Source organism: Neoarius graeffei, chromosome 2 (genome assembly GCF_027579695.1).
Source record: "Neoarius graeffei isolate fNeoGra1 chromosome 2, fNeoGra1.pri, whole genome shotgun sequence".
Classification (NCBI taxonomy): Eukaryota; Metazoa; Chordata; class Actinopteri; order Siluriformes; family Ariidae; genus Neoarius; species Neoarius graeffei.
In genome coordinates this window covers 73,008,774-73,032,877 of record NC_083570.1, presented here as the reverse complement: position 1 = coordinate 73,032,877, position 24,104 = coordinate 73,008,774, and the positions used below count along the sequence as shown (strand labels likewise).

Below are 24,104 nucleotides of genomic sequence, written 5' to 3'. Positions count from 1 at the left end.
TGGTTTAAAAAAACATGAAAAGACACTCTCTAATGTATTGTTTCTATATATTTACTAAGTAATAGCACCAGTTTACATGAATCCACAGATTAATAGCTTTAACTAATAGCAAAGCATCTATTAATGGAGTAAGTTATATAAGACTCGGTGCAATGATGAGAATCTGATGCATATGTAGCAAGTGTTGCCAGGCAAAACAAACCTCACCTGGGAGCACTTATGATGAGTATGAAGGACGATATCGCGAAAAAACAATTTTGACCTTTTTGGTGACCTTGACCTTGATTTTGACCTTGTGTGTGAACATACTTGGCCAATAAACATGGTTCTGATTCTCATTCACACACCGTACTGCTCTCAGCCAATCAGAACACATCATACTGCTCTCAGCCAATCAGAACACATCTGAATGAATATGAAGGAAGATATTGTGAAAAAACAATTTTGACCTTTTTGGTGACCTTCAAAATGTTGGAGGTTCTATTTGAGACCAATGCCCATCTATCCTGAAAGTTTCATGAAGATTGGTCCAGCCGTTTTCCTGTAATATCATTAACAAAACAAGCAAACAAACGAATAAATAAACCCCACCGAAAACAATACCTCGCCCCGTGGTGGACTCCGTCCCGGGCAAAGTAAATATAACTATTACCAAGTGGAGAAACATGCAGCATGGGTTCAATGTGAGTTCACATGAAATGTGTAGTATTGCATTGCGAAATAGTGACACACAAATCTCTTGAAAGAAGTTATTGCACAAACTTGCATTACTTTCTGATTACCGCACAACAATGAAAGCAGTGATTATATGGGAAAAAATATTCATCCACAAGAATGCGCTCGGGGCAGCACGGTGGTGTAGTGGTTAGCGCTGTCGCCTCACAGCAAGAAGGTCCTGGGTTCGAGCCCCATGGCCGGCGAGGGCCTTTCTGTGCGGAGTTTGCATGTTCTCCCCGTGTCCGCGTGGGTTTCCTCCGGGTGCTCCGGTTTCCCCCACAGTCCAAAGACATGCAGTTTAGGTTAACTGGTGACTCTAAATTGACCGTAGGTGTGAATGTGAGTATGAATGGTTGTCTGTGTCTATGTGTCAGCCCTGTGATGACCTGGCGACTTGTCCAGGGTGTACCCTGCCTTTCGCCCGTAGTCAGCTGAGATAGGCTCCAGCTTGCCTGCGACTCTGTAGAAGGATAAAGCGGCTAGAGATAATGAGATGAGATGAGAAGAATGCGCTCTCAAAATCACAGAGCTCTGAATTACTAAATAATTGAACCAAATGTGTCTTTCTGAAAATAAATGGGAAATTTGATTAACTTTCATGTGAATGTTGATTGCCTAGTTGGGGCTTTAAAGGAACAGTCCACCGTACTTCCATAATGAAATATGCTCTTATCTGAATTGAGACGAGCTGCTCCGTACCTCTCCGAGCTTTGCGCGACCTCCCAGTCAGTCAGACGCGCTGTCACTCCTGTTAGCAATGTAGCTAGGCTCAGCATGGCCAATGGTATTTTTTGGGGCTGTAGTTAGATGCGACCAAACTCTTCCGCGTTTTTCCTGTTTACATAGGGTTATATGACCAGTGATATGAAACAAGTTCAGTTACACAAATTGAAACGTAGCGATTTTCTATGCTATGGAAAGTCCGCACTATAATGACAGGCGTACTAACACCTTCTGCGTGCTTCGGCAGCGCATTGATACGGAGCTCAGATATCAATGCGCTGCCGAAGCGCGCAGAAGGTGTTAGTACGCCTGTCATTATAGTGCGGACTTTCCATAGCATAGAAAATCGCTACGTTTCAATTGGTGTAACTGAACTTGTTTCATATCACTGGTTATATAAACCTATGTAAACAGGAAAAACGCGGAAGAGTTTGGTCGCATCTAACTACAGCCCCAAAAAATACCATTGGCCATGCTGCGTCTGACTGACTGGGAGGTCGCGCAAAGCTCGGAGAGGTACGGAGCAGCTCGTCTCAATTCAGATAAGAGCGTATTTCATTATGGAAGTACGGTGGACTGTTCCTTTAAGGTCAGACAGGGTGAGACTACCATTTCTTTGTCCTCTGTTGCTGTTAGTGTTCTGAGACTTTTAACAATGTTAATATTAGTGAGTGACTGCGTGGATGTAAGGCCAGGTGCGTTTATTGGAAGAGTGGTTTGTTGAGAAGGATAATTATGTTTAGGCAGTTCTGAGCCCCTGCTGAGCTCTTGTCGTTAAATAGTCATTCTGAAGCTTGATTAGAACGCACAGTCCCCTAGAGATCCATGGATACCCCATAACACCTGTCCTCAAACCCAGCTCATCTGCTACACAACACACACAGAGACTATTAAAACAATAAAACTCCCTCTTCATTCTGTCATTAAGGCAACCCTGGCATAAAGACGTTGTGCCACATTGTTGTAAAAGAAAGAAAGAAACAAACAGCCCATGAAGTAGTAGAGATCTCATTTAGAGAGATCACCCAGTGGTGTAATCAGCTGGGTGGAAAATGTCAGAAGGGCAATTGCCATGACTGGTGTGGTTGGTTAGCTGTGGGAAAACACGTTCGGGTTGGCTGGTTACAGGATTGTATGGTCTGTCACATCAACATGTGCAGTCTTGGTCATTAGTGTATGCCAACATGGCTCACTGCATTAATTTGCAGTCAAACCAGCACAGGAAATTTTTATGACACTACCAGACTGTAATAAGCACTCCTTTTTCAAAAATGTGAAATAAACCATTTTTGTCATATGGCTATTTTCAGAAAACCTCATGTAGCATCAAAACATCTGAGAGTTCTTTCTAAATGAGAAGGCCATTCAGCACTTTCATGTAAAATGGTTAAAGGATATTGATTTGCAAATAGTTTAAATCTAATTTCCTAGTGGTAATTTGTTGTTGGTTTTTTTGGAGGGAGAACAGGGGTCAATAGCCCCAGTGTGGTGGTTAAGGTGGAATCATTGACTCTGCCCTGTCTGTAAAGTGTTATAATGGATGGGGCATTTAGAAAAGAGGGAAGACAAAAATGAATTCTCACTGCTGAACAACAGGAATGGAAGAACTCGTATAACTCCAGAAGTTTAGACACAACATGTAGGTTGAAAATAAGAGGAAATCACAGGTTTCAAATCACAATCATCAGGTTTTAATGACCATGTCATCCAAAACATTACAATTTGTAAAGAATCTCAACATATAGCTTAAAAAAAAGCTGATGATATTTGGTCCTTGACATAAAAGTAGAGAGCTGTTTGGGTTATTTTTGGTACATTTTATATAAAATGATAAAGAGCAATTATACAGTACAGTATAACACTTTTTGCCATTAATAAATCACTCTTTGACAGAACAGAATATAAGAACATTTACAATTTATTTATAAGTAAGGAATTGAGTATAGATTTGTATTATTTATCTATGATATACTGAGTATTCTGAATATCTTGGAATAAATATTTTACGTGTTTTTATATATCATCTTTTCCATGTATTTAGATAGGGCTTTGGTGAATTATTTCATAGTGCTGCCCAATGGACCAATTAGACAGTCCATTTTAGAGAAGAATGAGGTCATGGCTCATGTTCTAACTACACAAAATGTTGAATAATATTATAGCACGTGTCCCCTGAAGGTAGCAAGCTAGATTTAAGCCATTCTTTTACACATCCACATGACTTAACTCACATCACTTTGAGAACGACTAATATGACAGGAATAGGAATCACATTACACTGTATTATGACAGTTATTTAAAAGGTTATTGCAATGAATATTTTTCAGTTTTTCCCATCAACCATTTCAGGTATTGATGTGTAAATCTTGAGCCTGTGCTTGATAGCATATTAAGTTAACATTTTAGATGAGAAGCTCATCATTGTTACAAAGTCTACCGAAACAAATCACACCAACTTTGAATGGAAGTTGGAAACACTACAACTACAAATGTATTCTGTTGAAAGTTTCAATCGAAGGTGATGCTTTCTGCACAGCCAAGTTGGACAACGTATATGTATAGCATGCACCATTTGACATCTCAGTACACTTCATAAAAGAACAGCTCACGATATGGTGCTGTCTATAAAAAATATGGCCTTTGTATAACAATTAGCATACAGATCACTAACCCAACAGATCACCAACAACAGTCTCACAGAAACAGCAGATCTATATAAACACAGAGACAAGGAATGAAATCACTTGTAAGAAATACTTGTCAGTGCATTCATGGTTCTCATAAAATTGGCATTTTGTGTCTTTATGATGCATGGTACAATAGTGTCGTAAAGACTGGCTCAATATTTGGTAAAGTACGAACTGTAATGGCGAGGCAATACAGGACTGTTACAACACACTGCCATTGTAGTGATGTAAAGTAAATGTAGCGCTGGAGAATGAATTTTGTGCCACAATGGATACGAGATTGCACTTCAAATATGTAAACAACAGAGCTGTCAGACACAAACTCTTCACATGAAAAGCTCCAAGTAATAAATTACACTTTTGATTTCACGATATATTAAGGTACATGTCATAAGGGTTTTTTTTTTGTTGCAAATTCGATACTATATACTGTACTATTATATTCTCTTTTTAAATGTAATTTATTCAGTTATATTTTTTGATAAATATCAGGCATAATGTTTCCTTTCACCTTTAATTTTAGGTGCTAAATAAGCAGAGTAGCTAAAAGTGTATAATATAAGTTTAGGCAACCTATTGTTTAACATCAAAAGTGCTCTGTAAACCTGAGACTGAAAGTCCTCAGATGGCAACGATGCTCATCAGGTCAACATGAACCAAGTTGTTTGTGCTATTCAGGTCTACCAGTTATGTACTAATTAGCCAAACTAAATTAACCTGAAACAAACTAAACCTGCTTTTTTACTGCAAAATATTTATAGTTCTATATAGATATCCGGTTGACTTTTAGACTGTGGAGTTATACAGCTTAACATTCTGTAATTTTGTTATTTGGTAACCTTCATCAAAAGAGCAACACTAATATGCCACTGCCATGTCAGTGCTACTGCTGTACTTATTGTTCACCACCTACAGTACAGTGGTCCTAGTGTTGCTGATGGGTGGAGATGGAGGCTGACACGTTGTGCAATAGATGGGCTATAGTTAGTAATTGTGTGCCTACAGTGATCTATAGGGCAGGTGTAGCTGCTAAACTATCCATCTCTAAATCGTAGTATTCAGTACATCATATATATTTAATTTAACTTATAAAAGTGGAACTTGTTTAAGATCCATTGATAAGAATTTGAATTTATACTGACTTGTTTTAATTTTTACGCATTTACATTACTGAAGAAATATTGTCATTTTAAGACCGAGTTTAAAATTATTGGTTTATTACATAAATACTTCTCTAACTGTATTTATAAAGTATTTCTATATATAATCAGCATTTAATCTTCCCTCCCTCCTGCATAATCATTTCTGAATTTGTCTGGACGAGCCATGCTTTGTTATCTGAGGCATCCCTGCAGATAAATTTATATTATGCTGGTACATTTTAGTTCAATCACCACAATCTTTTAATTCTTCTAGGATTTTACAACTGTAGTGACCTTCTTCCTTCATGTAACCAGCCCCTGTGTTCTATGAGTATCCATCTCCACCCTGAGGATAGACCTGTACAGCTCCCTCCTGGATGAACTCCTCTCTTTTCTCCCAGCTTCCTGCCCATCCCCCATTCAGCTGATTTGTGGCCCCGTATGATTTCTGGGGAGCCCCAAAAGCTCCCTGGGCTCCAAATGGAGCATGACTAAGTGTAATGTCACCGGTCTCTTCAGCGAGTTCATCTTCATCAATGAAGCCGCACTTCTCTTCGCTGGTTTCCTCTGGATCTGCCCATGGCTGCTTCTCACCTGATGCAAAGATCCCATAGAACACCACACCACCATAATGGACCAAGGACGCAATCAGGAACACATTTTGCCATTCTTCTCGGGTCTAAGAAGGAAATAAAGAAAGAAGAACATTTACAGCTTTGAGGGACATCATCTTTAAGGAAAGTAATGGACTGGTTCAAAAGCATTTTTGATCTCTTTACCTTGTTTTTGGTCATGGTACCCACTATGAGAGGGCAGACCATTCCAGAAAGTGTGCCAACTCCATTGGAGATGCCCATCAGTATGCTGGCATACCTGGGTGCAATGTCCAGGTGATTCACATTAAAACCTTAAAGGGGACAATAAATGAGCACAGAAAGATGAACGCAGTAAATCGATAGACTGAATCCGTGGCCAAAGTGAGAACTGGGTGTCACATAGAAAGCAGTTTTGAAGAGTCTCTCACCTGATATGGCAAAGCCACTGAAACCCACTGCTAATACCAGAAATGAGATGGCTACACCTTTACTGTGGGAGTAACCAACTACCAACAACAGTGTTGCCTCCATCCCAAATCCTATGGCAGTGCAAATTATATGTCAACCTGAGTGATGTCCAGACTCCTCTCAAAATACACACACCAACAGATGACTATCTGATGACTAGTACTTTTCAATCTTACCTCCACAATTCATTATCTTCCGGACATTAGTGGTAGACATGATGTTATTGCTGCGTAGAAAGTCAGCAAGTTGGCCTCCTATGGGCACTATGATGGTCATGACCAAGTGAGGCAGAGCAGACAGCATGCCAACCTAAGCACATTCACATACAGAAATGTGGGAAATACTGTATATAGGAAAGAATAACAAACCGTTCATTCATACTAATTAGTCTCATTCACAATACTTCAGCAGAATAAATCTGAAGGTCACCTGTTGTGTGCATTGGTAAATGAAAAGATCTTTTTTTTCTCCATCATAAGTCATGATTATGATTTATTTGAGTTAAAATAATATAGCAAGATTTACAGTCAACAGCAGTCATACAAACAAATGATGGTTATTTCAATTCAGCTTCTGTTGACCTGAAAGAAACCCCTGAATACAAACAATCAGAACTTGGCCTTTGATTCCAATCACTGAGTTCAGCAGTAACTCAACTTAGTTATGACCTGCATAATCAATCCGGTTTTTCAATGTTTTCAGTAAGGTGATTTATAGCATATTCTTTGTCAGGGCAGCAGAAATCAATCGCTATGTCAGTTTGTGTCTATTTTTATTTATGTATGACATTCTGAGATCAAATAGACAAATGTGAAACATGGGAAATACAATGAAACGAGACCGTCAATGACGGCATAGCTCACTCTGGCCCAAATTTGAGTAGAAGCCATATGCACCCTAGGTAGCCCTACCTTCATGCCAGAAAGAGTTAAAATCGGTGAAGAATTGAGGGAGAAGAAGCGATTTGTGTGGAAACTGCTCGTTGGGCTTAATTACTCCATATCTTCATTATTAATTGCAATTATGCTAATTTGGGTAGCAGCTATATGCCCCCCAGGCAGACCTACCTTCCTGCTAAAAAGAATAAAAATTGGTGAAGAATTGAGAGAAAGGAAGCGATTTTCGTGAAATGTGGACAATGCCGGATGGACGATGGACAACACACGATGGCGTAAGCTCGTCGCCTGTCAGCCGGATGAGCTAATAATGGCAGCTAAAGTTCTTGTTTCTGAGTGTGACATTTAAGACTGACTCTGAATCTGAAAAAAAACAATTTGTCCTGCTCAAACCAACAAATATGACCTTGCATAGATTAACTCCCTACTGTTAAACATTTTAATTTATACAGGTGACATTCATTCTTATTAATGAACACAATATAACAATCAAATATTAAGGTGGGAGTCTGAGCTCAACTCACTTTACTGATCTCAAAACCAAACACCTCCTCAAAGTATGCTGGCTGGCTAATGAGCAGGAGGTAGAAGGTCCAGCTCCTGCAGAAGTTGGCCACAATAATTGCATAGACAGGCATTGAAGTGAAGAATTTCCTCCAGGGTGTCTTAAATTTCTGAAGAAAAAAAAAATTGTCAGATTAAAGGCTATAGCATTGATATTCCTGCAAATAAGGCCATCTGGGCATTTACAGAGATACTGATACATTGCTTCTACAGTAATTGCAGAAGTCCTCACAATGCTCTTTTTCTGCAAGAGACAGTGGTGGTTTCTTATGGAACAGTATACTCACTTCAGCTGCCCCAAGCAGTTTTGTCCCTTCTCCAATGCTCTCCTCTATGTAAAGGCGCTCTTCTTCTGTAATAGTGGGATGCTCTGCTGGGCTCTCATAAGCCACCAGGATCCAGAACACATACCAGATAATACCAAAACTCCCTACAGAATAAGGCAGAAGGTTTTGGAAGTCAGGTGCAAAGAACACATTCTTACATTAGTAGAGCTTAGAACCCAATTTATATACGAAGCTTCAACGACATGTGTATTATTAATTAATATACCATAAATATAGAAGACAGATGACCAGCCTGAATACTGCACAAGGATCCCAGCCAGAGGCATGGCTACCACAGCACCAGCATAGGAACCTGGAGGGTTGGTTTCGAGAAAATGACAGTCTCAGTGCCTTGCATAAGATAACAGTAGAGTCATGTGATAGGGCACATGAAATGAGTGATTTTATATTTACCACAGAAGGATGTGGTTGCCAAGCGACTTCTCTCTAACGGTGGAGCCCACTTGCTCCAGATACCATGGCACGCTGGATAGGTCACACCCTGAATTCATATCAACATCGGTTTAACATTTACATCAATATTAATCTAGAAAATTTTTAATAACTAATATCCAATGAATGATGTATGATGTATATTAACTTCACCTAATAACGTCTTCGGTTTTGTTTATAACATTAGTCCTTCGGAAACCAAATATTAGCTAGAAATAGTTACAAACAATGAGCACAAAGGAAATTTAGATCCCCAGCATTTGTAAAAAGCAAGCAAGCAAGCATAGAAACAAACAAAACTACTGACTATGGTGTTTTGTTAGTGGTCAGTGCTAATTCAAGCCTGCTTCCACAAAACTCTTGTACTTTCATTAAATTTTCATTACCTCCTAATTTGTGCACAATCAGTCACTGATGGATATAAATTACTTGTGCTATCAAGGAGATCTGGTGTTTAATTTGCTTTAAACGGTCGACACACACACACACACACACAGAGAGAGAGAGAGAGAGAAAGACAAGCTGCTGAGTTTACACTGAAACCTCCAGTGTGCTTTCATTCACAAAGCATGCTCACCCTCAACATGACAAAAGATGTAAAGGTAGATGACCTTCTCGTACTTGGTGAAAGACCGACAGATGTTACTGCGCTCTCTCTCTCTCTCTCTCTCTCTCCTGGTGCTTTGTTTGGTTTCTTATGTTCTGTCATTCATTCTCTCCCTGTCCTGTCTGCCTATGGTGTCTCTGTTTGCTCTGATTTTGATGGAGGTAAAGCTTGAGAACGCAAATACAAATAGAACAAAGCTCATGATAGACTTTCACAAAATAGGCTTTAACAGGCTCGAGGCTATAATGGCTAAAATATCCAGCTGTACATCCTGGATTATCTGGTGTAAAGTGAGAGGGCGTGTCCGCTTGTACATGCTTAACAGCCCATTGTGTGCACTGTTTACCTCCACCAGGCCCTGTAATATCCTCACAAATATGACGCAGCCGTAATGCACGCGCGCCGCCGACGGAATGAACATGTTGAGCGTTGACGTCAGCAGGATGGCGGCTCCGAACACCCTGTAAATTGGAGCACATGAGTGAATCAGTTATTATCACGACGATGCTCCGTGTGCACACGTGACGCTTTGCACAATCAAAATCAAAATCCTGCACAGCTGTAAGTCAGAACACAGTCAGTAAGAGATCGGGTTTCTAAAAATCACCCATCTCATCTCATCTCATTATCTGTAGCCGCTTTATCCTTCTACAGGGTTGCAGGCAAGCTGGAGCCTATCCCAGCTGACTACGGGCGAAAGGCGGGGTACACCCTGGACAAGTCACCAGGTCATCACAGGGCTGACACATAGACACACACAACCATTCACACTCACATTCACACCTACGCTCAATTTAGAGTCACCAGTTAACCTAACCTGCATGTCTTTGGACTGTGGGGGAAACCGGAGCACCCGGAGGAAACCCATGCGGACACGGGGAGAACATGCAAACTCCACACAGAAAGGCCCTCGCCGGCCACGGGGCTCGAACCCAGGACCTTCTTGCTGTGAGGCGACAGCGCTAACCACTACACCACCGTGCCACCCTTAAAAATCACCCATAACATCAAAATAAAGTAAAGGTTTTATGTTTGTTTGGTTATTTTTAAAGATATTTTTTTGGGCTTTTTTTCACCTTTATTGGATAGGACAGTGTAGAGACAGGAAATGAGCGGGAGAGAGAGACGGGGAGGGATCGGGAAATCGGCTAATCAGTAGTACAGGAGTTTTTCCCTATTTGACGCACTATGACCCTCATTAGTTAATTCATTAATTCGTTATTCGTCGTCAGTTCAGTGATTCAGATAAATCTGCACCTTCCTAACCTCTGTACTTCTGAAGAATCTAATGTAGTTTAAATACAGTACCAGTCAAACCTTTGGACACACCTTCTAACTCATTTATTTATTTATTTAAAAATACACTTCATATCTTAAAGTAATGATGGATGTCGTTTCTCTTTACTTAGTTGAGCGGTTCTTGGCATAATATGGTGTGGAATAGGGCTATTTACTGTATTTTTATTATTATTTACTGTTGACCGTTTGATCCCAAATGCATTAAGAAGGCAAGAAATTGCACTGATTAACTTTTGCTGAGGCACAGATGTTAACTGAAAAGCATTCCAAGTGACTACCTCATGAAGATAATGCCAATAGTGTGCAAAGCGTCATCAAGGTAAACTGTGAAGAATCTAAATACATGAAACAGTTTTTTTTAACACTTTTTTTGTTCACTGCAGAATTCCATGTATGTGCTATTTGTTGTTCTGCAATGAAGAGAATAGTCAAAATGTAGAAAAACCTATGAATGAGTAGGGGTGTAAAAACTTTTGACTGGTACTGTACAACTTTATATAACATTGAGATTGCAATATCCATGTACACTCTAAAAAATAAAGGTGCTTCAGTGGTTCTTCAAATCTCTGGATGGTTCCATGGAGAGTCAAAACTCTGTGATGAACCATTACATTATGCAAAAGGTTCTTCACACTGGAAATGGTTCTTCAGAGCCTGGCATTCTCTTACCATTTGCTGGTCAATGCACATAACACAAATCTGTCTTCACTGCTCAAACAAATGGTTTAAATGGTTCTTTAAGGAACTGTTGCATGAACGGTTCTTTGAAGCCCTGAAAAAAGGTTCTTCTATGGCATCGCCCTGAAGAACTGGTACTGGCCCCATTATTTTTTAGAGTGTACAGGCTATTCTACAGACTTTATTTGGCCTGGAGTTTGTTTGTTTGTCCCCCCCCTTGCATATGTAGATTTCTTGTGGGCAGCACGGTGGTGTAGTGGTTAGCACTGTCGCCTCACAGCAAGAAGGTCTGGGTTCGAGCCCCGGGGCCGGCGAGGGCCTTTCTGTGTGGAGTTTGCATGTTCTCCCCGTGTCCGCGTGGGTTTCCTCCGGGTGCTCCGGTTTCCCCCACAGTCCAAAGACATGCAGGTTAGGTTAACTGGTGACTCTAAATTGACCGTAGGTGTGAATGTGAGTGTGAATGGTTGTCTGTGTCTATGTGTCAGCCCTGTGATGACCTGGCGACTTGTCCAGGGTGTACCCCGCCTCTCACCCGTAGTCAGCTTTGATAGGCTCCAGCTTGCCTGTAGAACAGGATAAGCGGCTACAGATGATGGATGTAGATTTCTCCGTGGTAGCTGTTAGTGTGTAACATTGTGCACCTTACTGTGCTGGAGTACAATAGCGGAAGCGCTCTCTGTCCCGAGAGAGCTCATTAACGCGTAGCACCAAACCCCCGCCGCCTCTCTACCGGTCAGCATGTCTGATTTTCTTTCTTTCTTTTTTACTTAAAATAGTTTGACTAATATTACAGTTTTCACATCTAATGTACTAGAGATTAACGTACACGTAAAAGTAGCACACGATTAGAATCCATGGAAAAGGCCTGTGATTTATTTCTTACGGCCTTTAAAATAATGCAAATGATTTCTGTATCATACAGCTACTAAAGTGAGTCATGTGCGGCCACACCCAGCAGAGCACAGGTCTTTTACTAAAGTATATAGGAAATGGTAGGCCACCTAGACTGGTCTACGAAGATTAATTAAGCTATCATTCTGAGATACGATGTACAGCTGAAGTGTAAGCTTTGGTTTGTCCTCCGTCCTCTCCGTGTTTGGTTCCATATGTTCAGTCACCTGTTGGCTGCCAGTCTGGAGGAGATGTACCCTCCCGGGATCTGTGTTACGATGTAACCCCAGAAGAATGAGCCATGGATCATCCCCACCGTCTCCGGGTCCCAGTTAAACTTCGCTTTCTTAAAGAAGAGGTACAGGAATAGGAAAGCCTATTAATAATAAATATATAGTTTGATTATTTACCCTATTATAAATTACTACTACTACTACTAATAATAATAATAATAATTATTATTATTATTATTATTATTATAAGAGAAACAAAGTGAGGTGCTTCCATATCGAAATAACTTCCTGTCCTTAGGCATTATCTGAGAGAACGAACTCCAGACATTTATTTTACTCTTAAAAATGTTTAATTGCGCAGCACACTGTTCTGGTCACGTGCCAGCGTTTATCCACCAATCAGATCAATAAGAGCGCTGAATGACAGTGGAACAAATTAAGGGGCGGGGTGATAGGTGTGGGCGGGGTTATGAGACCCGTCCCGGCACACGCACCTCTTTGATGATGATCTTGCTGCCCTGGTGAACGGTGCTGTTGTTCACCATGTCCACGATCGCAACCCCGAGGTTGCAGCGGATTCCGAAGGAAATGCAGAAGCCCAGGCCGCTCATGATGGCGATGATGTAGCGGCGAGGCAGCCCGAAACACGCGCAGTCAAACAGCGGCGCTTTCCGCTCTCTGAGCGCTTTCGGGCGGCCATCTTCCGTCAGCTCGATCACTTCACCCGCTTTCTGCTTCTTCTCAATAACTCTGGAAATGAGACGTTTAGAAACTTTCGTAGAGCCGACCACCAATTTCACTAGACCGGGGGGTCTTCTATTTTTAAAATAATTATCCCGGCATCATATTCATAGATGTAACATTTAATCTAAAAAACAAAAACACCTTCTTATTTTGTGTAAAAAATTGTGTGTGAAATTCCTCAAATGTGGTATTTTTAGGAATACAATTTATGGGTTTTATATATATATATATATATATATATATATATATATATATATATATATATATATATATATATATATTTGCGCCGCATTGCAGCACTTCTTTAAGAATCAGTCAAATGTGTTTTTCGGCACTGAATTTTAAAAATATATAGTTTAAGCCATGTTTAGCCTATGTCCTTAAGTACATAATTTATTTGTGTGTGTGTGAATAAATCACTAGGCTAATCTCACTGAGTAAAAATTCGATGACAATTCAGTGGATGTTTTTGGTGAGTGAGAATATTACACAACAGAAACTGCCACAACGAGGGGAAAAAAGCTGCAGGATGTCAAGATGTCTCCAATTAAATAATAGGTTCATTTGAAATTTCACACACACACACACACACACACACATATATATATATATATATATATATATATATATATATATATATATATATATATATATATATATATATAATAGTTTGTAAGGTTTTGTGTATTTTTATATCCCCCCCCCAAAAAAAAAAAGTTAAATGTGCACGAGGGTTGGCTTTAACCTCCGAATAAAAATTAAACGAAAATTTGACTTTCAATGAAATTCTACCTACTAATTTCCACAAAATAAACCCGCATTTTGAGTGTGTTCATGTTATTGTCAGTCGTGTCGTCGCCCAAATTCTAAACTCGTCTCTCTCTTTCATTAATTATTTAAGGCAGACACGAGCAGGGGCTCCTCCAGGGAATACATGGATCTCCAGTGACATATATTGTAGTCAGGACCGAATCTTTATTTAACATGATATGATTGATTTTGCGTTCACATTTCATAAACGAAAATCCTCGAAAAATTTATATTTATATTTATATATATATGATAATGAATGAATCATGGATTATTAAAAAAAAGGAAGAAAATAAAGAATTTCTCTCAGCATAATGAGTGATGGTATGGGTGTTGTTATGATTCACATAATTTCAATTGACTAAAATCAAGTGAATTATTGACAGAAAGAAAGAAAAATTTTTTATGAAGGTAGAAGTTGTACCTTTGTATCTGTGCCAGGCTCTTCCCCGCCAGATTCTTCAGTCCCGCCTTACCGGGGACTAAAACTCGCTCTTTCACCGCATCCATATCCAAAGCCGCCGCTAATATCAGACTGAATCAAATTCCATAATCCTGAAATGGGATAACTGGATTTGTTTGATCAAGTGTAATTGGATTTCGGTTTGTAATCCCACTGTAGATGAGGATGAGCAGAACAAAACGCCTACACCTACATGCACTCACTCATGCTCTTCATTTCCAGCCACACAAACGTTCAAGTTTTCCTTTCAGCGCATCCTCCTCGCCACCTCTCCATGCTCGCTGTGCGTAAACCTTTCCATTGCCCATTAAAAGCAGAGATGTGACACGTTTTGTTGGAAAAGCAATCATTTAGTGCGCTGGGGATGGAGCGCAGCAGACGGAGCACGGCACTGCCCTGCCGCTCGGACCCTCACGCGGGAGCGCGCGCGCTTTCTCTCAGCCGTGTGTTTGCGCGCACACGGAGCTCGCGCCCCTTCCACTCCCAGCTCGCCAGAGCTCAGACGCACAGTCAGCAACACACTGCACGTGTTAAGATCTAAAACATGAACCTGGATCACCACCAAGTCACTATCATTAGCCTATTACATTTCTCAGTCGTGATGATGATGATGATGATGATTTTAGTGATTTGTATCGACTCGTGAAGTCAGAAGTCATTTTAAAGCTGTGTCAGGGAGGCAGTACCATGGAAACGAGATTTCACCATCAGTAAGAGTCTCTAAGCTTTCCTGACAGGAAACAGGCATATGGAAAAATTAACCTGAAAGTATAGTGTTTATATATTTAAAGTTAAAAAAAAAAACCTAGCACCTTCAAGATTTTTTTTTTCTGGATTAATATCCAAAAGATAAAGAATGCAGAATGAGTGTTGCATGGAATAGAGAATCATTTCTGGTTTCTCTGTGTCCACTTTCAGCTGCATAGCACCAGGATATACGAAATGTCTTTTATGCACGGTAGCTTAAATATCTCCAAGGAAAGAAAAAAGAGAGAGAAAGTTTTAAAGAGAGACAGAAAGAAAGAAGGAACAAAAGGACGAATGAGTCATTTTGACGAGATTAAAAATGACCACAAGGGGGCACTGTGGCGCAGATTGTAGCTCCATTTTAATTTAGTTTTTAATTTTGCTGTATCTGATGCATCTTTCTGTGTTCTATTATTTCCAAGTGTAAATAAGTTCACTGTTGTAATGGTGCTCTGGTGGAACAGGGTTTAACGTGTTGCCTTTTTAACTCGAATCATCGACTCTTCAGTTTTTTTCTCTTCCTCATGCTCTGGCTCCACTCTGTGCTTCTTCCACAGCTTGGTGAGAGTTGACCATAGTTCCCTCCGGAGTGTCCTCCCCACGAAGCAGCTGAATAGAGGGTTAGTACAGGAAGTGAAACTGCACACACACATCTCTAGACAAAACACGAAGTCAGCCACCTCCCATGCTGATGGATTATCTGGTGCTAGTGCTGGCATGGCGATAGCCATATTCCGACTGATATGATATGGTAAGTAAGAGAGTCCAAACAAGACCATGGCTGCACCGAGCTCCCAGGCCAGTCCTCTGAGACGTGGGTCAACCCGTCTGCGTAGCTGGCACACACTGCGTATGTAACAGTAGCTCAGCACTATAAATGGAAGCAGGAATCCCACACAGCTACAGCAGAGGGAATACGGCAAGCTCTGTTTGACAATATCCATGAAGATGTACATAGAGCACACAGTCTTGTTGTCACTCTGACAGTTTGAGAGGTAAGTCATCTGGGCCACTGGGATGCTCATCATTATGGCAAACACCCAAACAGTGACGCATAACATAATGGCACGTTGGCGAGTAAGGATAACAGGTGAATAAACAGGGTGAACGATGGCCAGGTAGCGGTCTACACTCACACAAGTCACAAAGAATATGCTCAGGTAGAAGTAGGAATGGTAGAGCATACGGACAAGTTTGCAAAAAATCAAGCCAAGTGACCACTCCAACCCAGAGACGTGAAACTGGATGAGGAATGGCAAGGCCATCAGCCAGGAAATGTCAGCCAACGCTAGGTTGTGGAGGAACAGGGTACTTCGGTTACTCCATGCCAACCGACGGGACAACACCCACAGGGAGATGATGTTAAGGGGCACACCAAGCACCAACACTACCAAAAAGATGGCTGGCATCAAGAAGAGCTGGGCGATTTGCATTGCACCTTGACCAGGAGCTGTTAAATTGCAAGCCAGAGCTTCATAATACAACTGCATAGGGAAAGGGACAGAGAAACGAAGCATGAGATCAGAGAAAGAACTTGATTGAACTTCTGCCAAACAAGACTACTACATTATAATGCTGGCTACAATAAAGGTCTACAATGAATACTGAAGTTTCTCTGTACAATGCATGTAATGACAAGAGAGCTGCTGTCTTTACTTACAAGACTGTGGTTGCTGTCCATTTCAGATAACATGCTCCTTCTGTTGTGTCACACAGCCTGACTGTGATGAAAGGAAAGAACAAATGGAAATGTTTCCACCTTCCCTCCCACTCCTACATTCTTTGGTAGCAAGGAAATAAACCAAAGCAAATATCAACCCAGCTATGCCATCTGCTTCTAATGATGCTGTTGTGCTGAAAAGTGTGCCATCATGAATAGCCAGAAGAGGAAAGCTTCACACTCAATGTCTTACTTTAAATTTTTCGTTAAAAACTTATCTATGTAGAAATGATGTAATTCAAGCAGACATTTGAATGTATTTGAATAACTGGAAGGCATATTCAAAATAAAACACATTTTGACACCAGAGAAAGTATAAAAATGTGATCTGTGTTTTATTTAAAATAATATTCATTCATGTATGCAGAACCAATAACAATGATAACTGCTTTAGAACCAGCATTATATACGTAAACCGCGTACATGAGGCAACATGTAATGCTATACAATAATAATGAGCTGTCAGTCAAGAAAATGTACAAGCTGATCAAATCACAGCACAAAAGGATTGAACATGAAGTCTATGTGACCTAGAGTATTCATTTAAATCAGACAATTTCAAGGCAAAGCTTGTTTAATGATACAAAAACATGGCTTCTTTATGTTTTGCTGCAAAGTAAAACTAGTGTCCATGGCTTCTGGTGTTCCGTGGTCTTAAATAGACTGTATGTATCTACAACACAGAAGGCTTTTTAAAGGAATTAACAGTCATAATTCAACAGTTATCAAAGGCAAAGTGTGAGAGCGAAGAATAAAATTAAAAGTAGACGACCAAATAAAGAGTTTTGTTCTACCCACATTCACTGGATGTGAGCAATCGCATGCTCTGATTGGATATTCTACTACTAGGATATCAGCTCATATACCAGGAGTACAGAAAAACAAAATGGCGGCGCTTGTTGCTGAACCAACCGAGGACGAAATTAAAACTCTACTTGAAAACAAAACCCTAAAAATTATCATCAAGTACTTAAACAGAAATAGCTAAAAGAATATGGTGTCGTCGTTGCCCCCCCCCCCAAAAAAAGAATCTCCTGTTCTGCACTCCAGCCCAGTCGGTGGCAGTAATGCACTAGCCACCAAAAAAAAAATCCCTGAAGAACCCCCCCCCCCAAAAAAAAAAGGCAACAAAATATAAAATAAAAGTATATGATGGTAAGATTGTATCTTTGTTTATTTTTCAAGAATTATTATTATCGCATTTTTCACAAATTGCTAGTCATTTCGCCAGTTTGTTTACATTCTAAGCGGAAATGATTTTGCTGGACGTTTTGTATAAAGTTTTTATTTATCCAATTGGCAAAAAATAAAAATGCTCTGTTTCTCAAAATCCAGTGAATTTGGATAGAATAAAACAGTTATTCCACTCAGGCTCGTCATACACGGCTTATAGCCAACGAGGTGCGCATCAGCTCATGTACGACTCGATTTTGTGTAATAACTTAAATATCTTCAGGAATCAAAGGAAAAAAAGCAAAACTAGCACATGACACTTGATTATATGTCTCTGTATATGTATTTGCAAAGGAAGTGAGCAAGCAAATAATCTGTCTTTGGCTATTCTAGGCTTTTTTTTTTCTCCAAAAACATTAAAAAAAAAAGTCTCAACAGTTAGCACATTTTTATTGTGCCATGATGCTTTAATGAGATCTGAAAATAAAAGACATGGTGTGGTTGTCAAAGCATTTACAGTGATTCACAAGACCTCTTCCACACATCATCTTGATTAAAACAACACTGATACTGTAGTGTACATACAATAATCACACTGGCATACTCAAACAAATAAATTCCTTCTTCACTAAGTGCTCTGTGCAATAACCTCACATTTTCCTCACCCCTAAAATGAAAAAAAAACAACCGAGCATCACAGTGTCCCCATGACTACAACTGGAATTTCCCTCACAGGAAAATATGTGGCGATAAATAAAGGCACATTAAAAGCCATTAGTATGGCCAGTCTGCCCTTTCAGTCATGCATTAAATATTGCTTACTCTTCATTATACTAACACTTCAGTTTCGAATAGCAGGCTTTGACTGGAATTTATTCAGGATTTGGTTTATAGGATATGCTGATTGCCTTCACCTATCATCAGCTTAGCTATCTTCACTTGTTGAAGTTACCTTCAAGTGTGACTGCACTGTTGACATTACCTGACTGCAGACACGTTACAGAAAGTACGGTGCATTGACTGATTGAAGCGCTTAAGATTTTTCTGACAGTCTTGTGATGTTGCATATTAATTTGATTTGCATAGAGGTGTGATAACAGCATGATGGGTGAACGGTGAAAACACCACGTGATGTTTCGTGCTTTGACATGTACTTAGTTGAATCTAGGAAGAGTTTTCCTGTAATATCAAAGGCAAAATATAAAATATACAGATGGAGACAGTAAAACAGGCTAAAATATGGAACAAACAATATTTTCTCTAAAAATCTTCAACTCCGCGGACCATCGATTTCCTTAGATGCATCTTATCAGAAGGCAAGGTTTTAGAGGCCTCTCTACTCATACCATGACTCAAATATTTATCTTGCAGGAATAGTAATACACACTTAGACATGTGACAATAAGGCTTTTTGTCTTTGGATGCACAAGGGATTCTACACTGTAGGATCTGAATTAACTAGACAGAAATCTCTCAAGCCAAAATCTCTCTGAACCAGGTTGTACAAGGCTTGTTGCAAAATAAAAACAAAAATATGAGGTTTCTAAATTAAGTAAAATGAACTTGGACAGAGTGACAAAAGAGGCAACAGCATATGATGTAAGAAAAGCATGGCCAGCTCCACACGTCATGGATAAAAACTTTCCACAACATGTCTTGTGTATTGGATTTCTCAGAGCAAGAGAGCAAATCTGGGACCTTGACATCCAAATGCATATGGGCAGAATGGAGCTGATCGTAATTAGGAGCTGTCGGAGCTAGAAGAGAGTTTATGACCAAGGGCGAGGCAAGTGGCTAATAACTTTTTAATAAGTTTGTTGTGAGGGAAAGTGGGTTGTACCCCAGGCTAGGACAGGCATTCAGAAAGCACCTCGTGTTTCACAACTGTAGCCCTTTCGGGACAAATGCACTGGTCTGCACTTCCGTTCTGACTCAGCTGCACTCGGAGCTTCTCCACCTCATAGTTGTGCAGGTACTCTTGGACCAGGTAGCGTTCCCGCTTTACACGAGCCTTCACGTCAGACGGCACATCCGGAATGATCCATGCCACAAAGAATTTCACCACAAACACAACATGCTGAGAAAGACAGACAAAGATAAAACATTGAGCTTTACGATAGGACTAGCAGACAGGTGTTCTGTAAACAACACATGCACAGTTAAATAGCCGTACCTCCATAATAATAATAAAGGCCATTTTGGCTGCCAGGATATGCCAGAACTGCATGTTGTGGGAGTACTCATACTCATGGCCTGGGGGGTAGCGGTAATCTCGGTACCTACAAACAACATGTTTTATATTTACAGCATTAAAATTCTATAAATCATGAGACTCAAATCCTGATTTTACACTCATTCATATCGCATTTATGTTTCCACTTAGAAAAAAAAAAAAAAAAAACATATCCATGCACACAAAAGATGCACAAACCTGCAGGTGGTAATCACAGAGCTATTGAACCAGGCAGGATTCTCACCATCTTCAGGTCTGTTTTGCACTGGGATCTGCGAGATATTGAAGATGGACAGGCTATTGTTGATGTAGCCCTTCATAGTTGGTTCAATGCCTGGGTAACGTGTGTATAGGTACACCAGCCGAGGAATCATATCAGAGGTAAATGCCACAATGAATGCCTGATCAGGAAAAACAAACAAGTAGTGAAATGAAAATGACAGCTCAACAGCTTGCTGTAGTCTACATAATATATTGGTAGCTGTCAACCTGTTAACACAGTGATAGAAGAGTGAGTAATTCAAAAATTAAGGCTCCTTATAGGCGGTTCTGCATTGCAACTAAACCAGAACACTGAGATGAGTTCACAAATATGTTCTCACATTGGTTACTACGGAAAAGACGGCAATCATATTCAGGATCTCTTCCCAGGCACCAATGCTGTGGGCTTTAGATGCTACAGGTCTGCGGAACTGAGTGGTCAACTTCCATGCGTCCACGCGCACCTCCAGAATATTATTTATCAAAGCCAACAGAGGAGCCAATGGAAAGGAGGCCACGAACAATGTGATAAAACCAAACTGGATCACTAAGGATGGGGGGAGAGGGAGAGAGAGAGAAAAAAAAATGTACAGATGTAGTAATGATAAATGCCACTGACACAGCAGCGCCATCTGCCTGTAAAATATTTGATCACAAGAGAAAGTTTGTCTCAATCTGTGAATGAACACCTGCAACTCACCCATTTCAAGGTACTCATAGAAAAGACCAAACTGACTGAAGTTCTGCAGATCATAATCCTGCTCCCAGCGGCTGTACAGACTCTCTGGGTGGCTGCGAGCACTCCTGCTGCGCCACCAGTTCTGCAGCCAGCTACACACAGACACATGACTTTATTCCACGCCTCCATTTACTGCGATTTAAGGCTATTAAATAATAATTGATTTTGAATTTTACAGCCTCAAACTTTTTTTTTTAATTTATTTGACTTTGCCAAGTACATAATACACAAAAAAATATGCAAAAAAATGTATAAACAAAATAATAAATAACAAAAATATAATAGGCAGGACAGCCACAACAGCAATTGCCAATTACTGTGGCCCCTAACATGAAAACGACAGTAGACAATTAAAAAAACCGTAAACATTACACAAAATTAGAAACAACAAGTTATTGGTCCAGCTAGACCTCGGGCATTGTTGCATACTGGGCAAATGGATCGCCATGTCCTTGGGTTTTCGGGATCAAAGAACTCTAAGGCCTGTTCATAATAGAGTTTAAGATTAACTTTAAAATCAGCTAGAGTAATTGTGCTTAGTCTAAGATAGTCCGGGAGAGATAAATAAATATTTAGTATTTGAATGGGGCGGCACGGTGGTGTAGTGGTTAGCGCTGTCGCCTCACAGCAAGAAGGTCCTGGGTTCGAACCCCATGGCTGGCGAGGACCTTTCTGTGTGGAGTTTGCATGTTCTCCCCGTGTCCGCGTGGGTTTCCTCCGGGTGCTCCGGTTTCCCCCACAGTCCAAAGACATGCAGGTTAGGCTAACTGGTGACTCTAAATTGAGCGTAGGTGTGAATGTGAGTGTGAATGGTTGTGTGTGTCTATGTGTCAGCCCTGTGATGACCTGGCGACTTGTCCAGGGTGTACCCCGCCTTTCACCCGTAGTCAGCTGGGATAGGCTCCAGCTTGCCTGCGACCCTGTAGAACAGGATAAAGCGGCTAGAGATGATGAGATGAGATGAGTATTTGAATGTTTTTTTCCCCCTAGAAAAATTATAGCACTGTAGCCATTAGGGATGAGCGAGTACAGCATTATCTCTATCTGTTAACCATATGAATTATCTGTATCCGTACTCGGAGTGGGCGGGGCCTAACTCGGAAGTGGGTCTGGTTGTCTTGAAACGGGCAGGGCTTTAACCAGTATGTTATTTTAAGCATGCAATTGATATGGGTTGATCAGAAATTGTTATATTTATTGCTGATTAGAAAACTATTTACAGGACAGCATCAGCATTGAGCTTCAGATCAATGGTTTTGATCACGATAGCAAACGAACTATTTACAGAACAAGCTTTACAACAATGAATACAACACATGTGGTTGCAATTATGAAATGAAATTTAATGAATAAGAGTTTTCATACTCAACATAACTTTCTTTTTTTAACTTTTAATTTTTTTTATGATCAGTGTGATTTTTTTTGGTTCTTTTTTATTTTTTTTTTATTTCCACACCAGGTGTGTGTGTGTAGCTTAATTTGCAATATTATTTATACCACTACTACCTAGAAAGTGTCAGACACTCAGTGCGTGAAGTAAAATAAAACTGGTTAGAGCCAACTGACGGTTTAAAAAAAAAAAACTCCGATGACCGGCAGAGAGAGAGCTGTTCTCTGTGTGAAGGAGCAGAGCGGTGTGTGTAGGGGAGGGGTGCTGTGACGCTGTGTGAGGATTTTCATTCAGTCCGAGCACAGATATTGACTCGTATTACTCGTACTCAGCAAAAGTGCTTTATCCGTACCGGATACTCGTTTCAGCCGAGTATCTGGCTCAACTCTAGTAGCCATGCCCAAAGAAATACTATTAGAGATTCAGCCACAGTTACTCCAGTAAATTATACGACTCCAGTACTTACACGCTGCATTACATTACAGGCATTTGGCAGATGCTCTTATCCAGAGCGATGTACAACAAGACCCTGACATACCCACAGCAGTAGGCAGTCTGGAGAGCAGTTGGGGTTAGGTGCTTTGCTCAAGGGCACTTCAGCCATTCCCGCTTGTCCAGGGAATCAAACCAGCAACCTTTTGGTCCCAAAGCTGCTTCTCTAACATTGAGGCCATGGCTTCCCCTACAGCACTTACAATACTTCTACTTACTTCCAATTAAATCTACTAAATTGTTTGGTTTTATTACATTTAATCAGAAAAAAATTACCTAATTGAAAATATATGTGAAAATAGTGTTCCATAAATTGACATCCATTTATTCCAGCCTCTTCTTATATCACACTACAAGGGTCATTTGGTCAAAACATTTAGGAATCTTTATTACTGACTTTACCATTGACAGGCTTGCATTATGTGACGAGAAGGATCTTAAACATTTTTGGTTTTGAATCTGTAAATACAATTTATATAGTATTTGAACAGTAAAATTCCAAAGCCCCACTTCAGAAGTCAATAAAATTAGCCTAATGAAACTACGACCTGCAATAATACACAAAACATTTTGGCACATCCAAATCTTTGCTGATTGTATTTATAACAAGTTAGAAATACTTACGGAACTAAGGCCTCCTGGATGTTCCCCCACACTTGTTTACCAGCCATCACTATCACAAGCTGAGTCGTCAGCTCAATCAAACAACCACCAGGGTCACACTACACAGAGAACCAAGGTTATTAATATTAAAATAGATCTTTATTATCAAAAAATTTACTGTAAACAGACAACAGACCAAGCTGGCATACAATAAAAAATAAGTAAGCAAATAAATAAATAACGTGTACCTCTTCATTCCTCAGCCCGGTCCACTCACCGAACATGTACGCATATTTGCCAGGGTAGCCCACAAACTTTCCTTTAAAGAAGGCCACGTAGAAGCAGGAGGAATAGTAGTTAACAAACTGGAAGAGGAACATCTTGACGGTCAGTTTGTTTTCATACTCAAGATGTGTTTTTGGGATTTCTGTACAGAGCAAGCACAAGAC

At 40.2% G+C, this 24,104-nt stretch overlaps 3 protein-coding genes across 6 annotated transcripts in view; all 3 read right to left on the bottom strand.

Moving 5' to 3' along the window:
• Nucleotides 1-5,401: 5,401 nt before the first annotated feature.
• Nucleotides 5,402-14,860, bottom strand: slc17a6a (solute carrier family 17 member 6a). 2 transcript variants are annotated; one of them, XM_060909540.1, is made up of 12 exons: nucleotides 14,259-14,860; nucleotides 12,769-13,030; nucleotides 12,275-12,384; nucleotides 9,526-9,640; nucleotides 8,534-8,621; nucleotides 8,346-8,432; nucleotides 8,081-8,223; nucleotides 7,754-7,903; nucleotides 6,510-6,642; nucleotides 6,294-6,404; nucleotides 6,049-6,176; nucleotides 5,402-5,948 (listed from the first exon to the last, which is right to left on the bottom strand). In XM_060909540.1, the coding sequence occupies exons 1-12, from the start codon at nucleotides 14,342-14,344 to the stop codon at nucleotides 5,595-5,597; spliced, it is 1,767 nt and encodes a 588-aa protein (XP_060765523.1). In that variant the 5' UTR covers nucleotides 14,345-14,860; the 3' UTR covers nucleotides 5,402-5,594. The 2 variants fall into 2 exon arrangements, with proteins under 2 accessions (XP_060765523.1, XP_060765514.1); XM_060909531.1 differs by having other exon boundaries at nucleotides 12,275-12,393; nucleotides 12,775-13,030.
• A 571-nt stretch (nucleotides 14,861-15,431) lies between these two features.
• LOC132873729 (P2Y purinoceptor 6-like) lies at nucleotides 15,432-16,737 on the bottom strand. Its single transcript, XM_060909518.1, has 2 exons — nucleotides 16,705-16,737; nucleotides 15,432-16,528 (listed from the first exon to the last, which is right to left on the bottom strand). The coding sequence occupies exons 1-2, from the start codon at nucleotides 16,735-16,737 to the stop codon at nucleotides 15,512-15,514; spliced, it is 1,050 nt and encodes a 349-aa protein (XP_060765501.1). The 3' UTR covers nucleotides 15,432-15,511.
• Nucleotides 16,738-17,073: 336 nt separating this feature from the next.
• Nucleotides 17,074-24,104, bottom strand: part of ano5a (anoctamin 5a) — a 95,797-nt gene continuing 88,766 nt past the window's right edge. For all 3 annotated transcript variants that reach the window (XM_060914907.1, XM_060914909.1, XM_060914910.1), the window contains 7 exons: nucleotides 23,904-24,082; nucleotides 23,677-23,774; nucleotides 21,132-21,262; nucleotides 20,773-20,978; nucleotides 20,369-20,571; nucleotides 20,111-20,216; nucleotides 17,074-20,014 (listed from right to left, as the gene is read on the bottom strand). In XM_060914907.1, coding sequence (XP_060770890.1) covers nucleotides 19,784-20,014; nucleotides 20,111-20,216; nucleotides 20,369-20,571; nucleotides 20,773-20,978; nucleotides 21,132-21,262; nucleotides 23,677-23,774; nucleotides 23,904-24,082 — 1,154 coding nt within the window. In that variant the 3' untranslated portion in view covers nucleotides 17,074-19,783. The remainder of the gene's footprint in view (nucleotides 20,015-20,110; nucleotides 20,217-20,368; nucleotides 20,572-20,772; nucleotides 20,979-21,131; nucleotides 21,263-23,676; nucleotides 23,775-23,903; nucleotides 24,083-24,104) is intronic.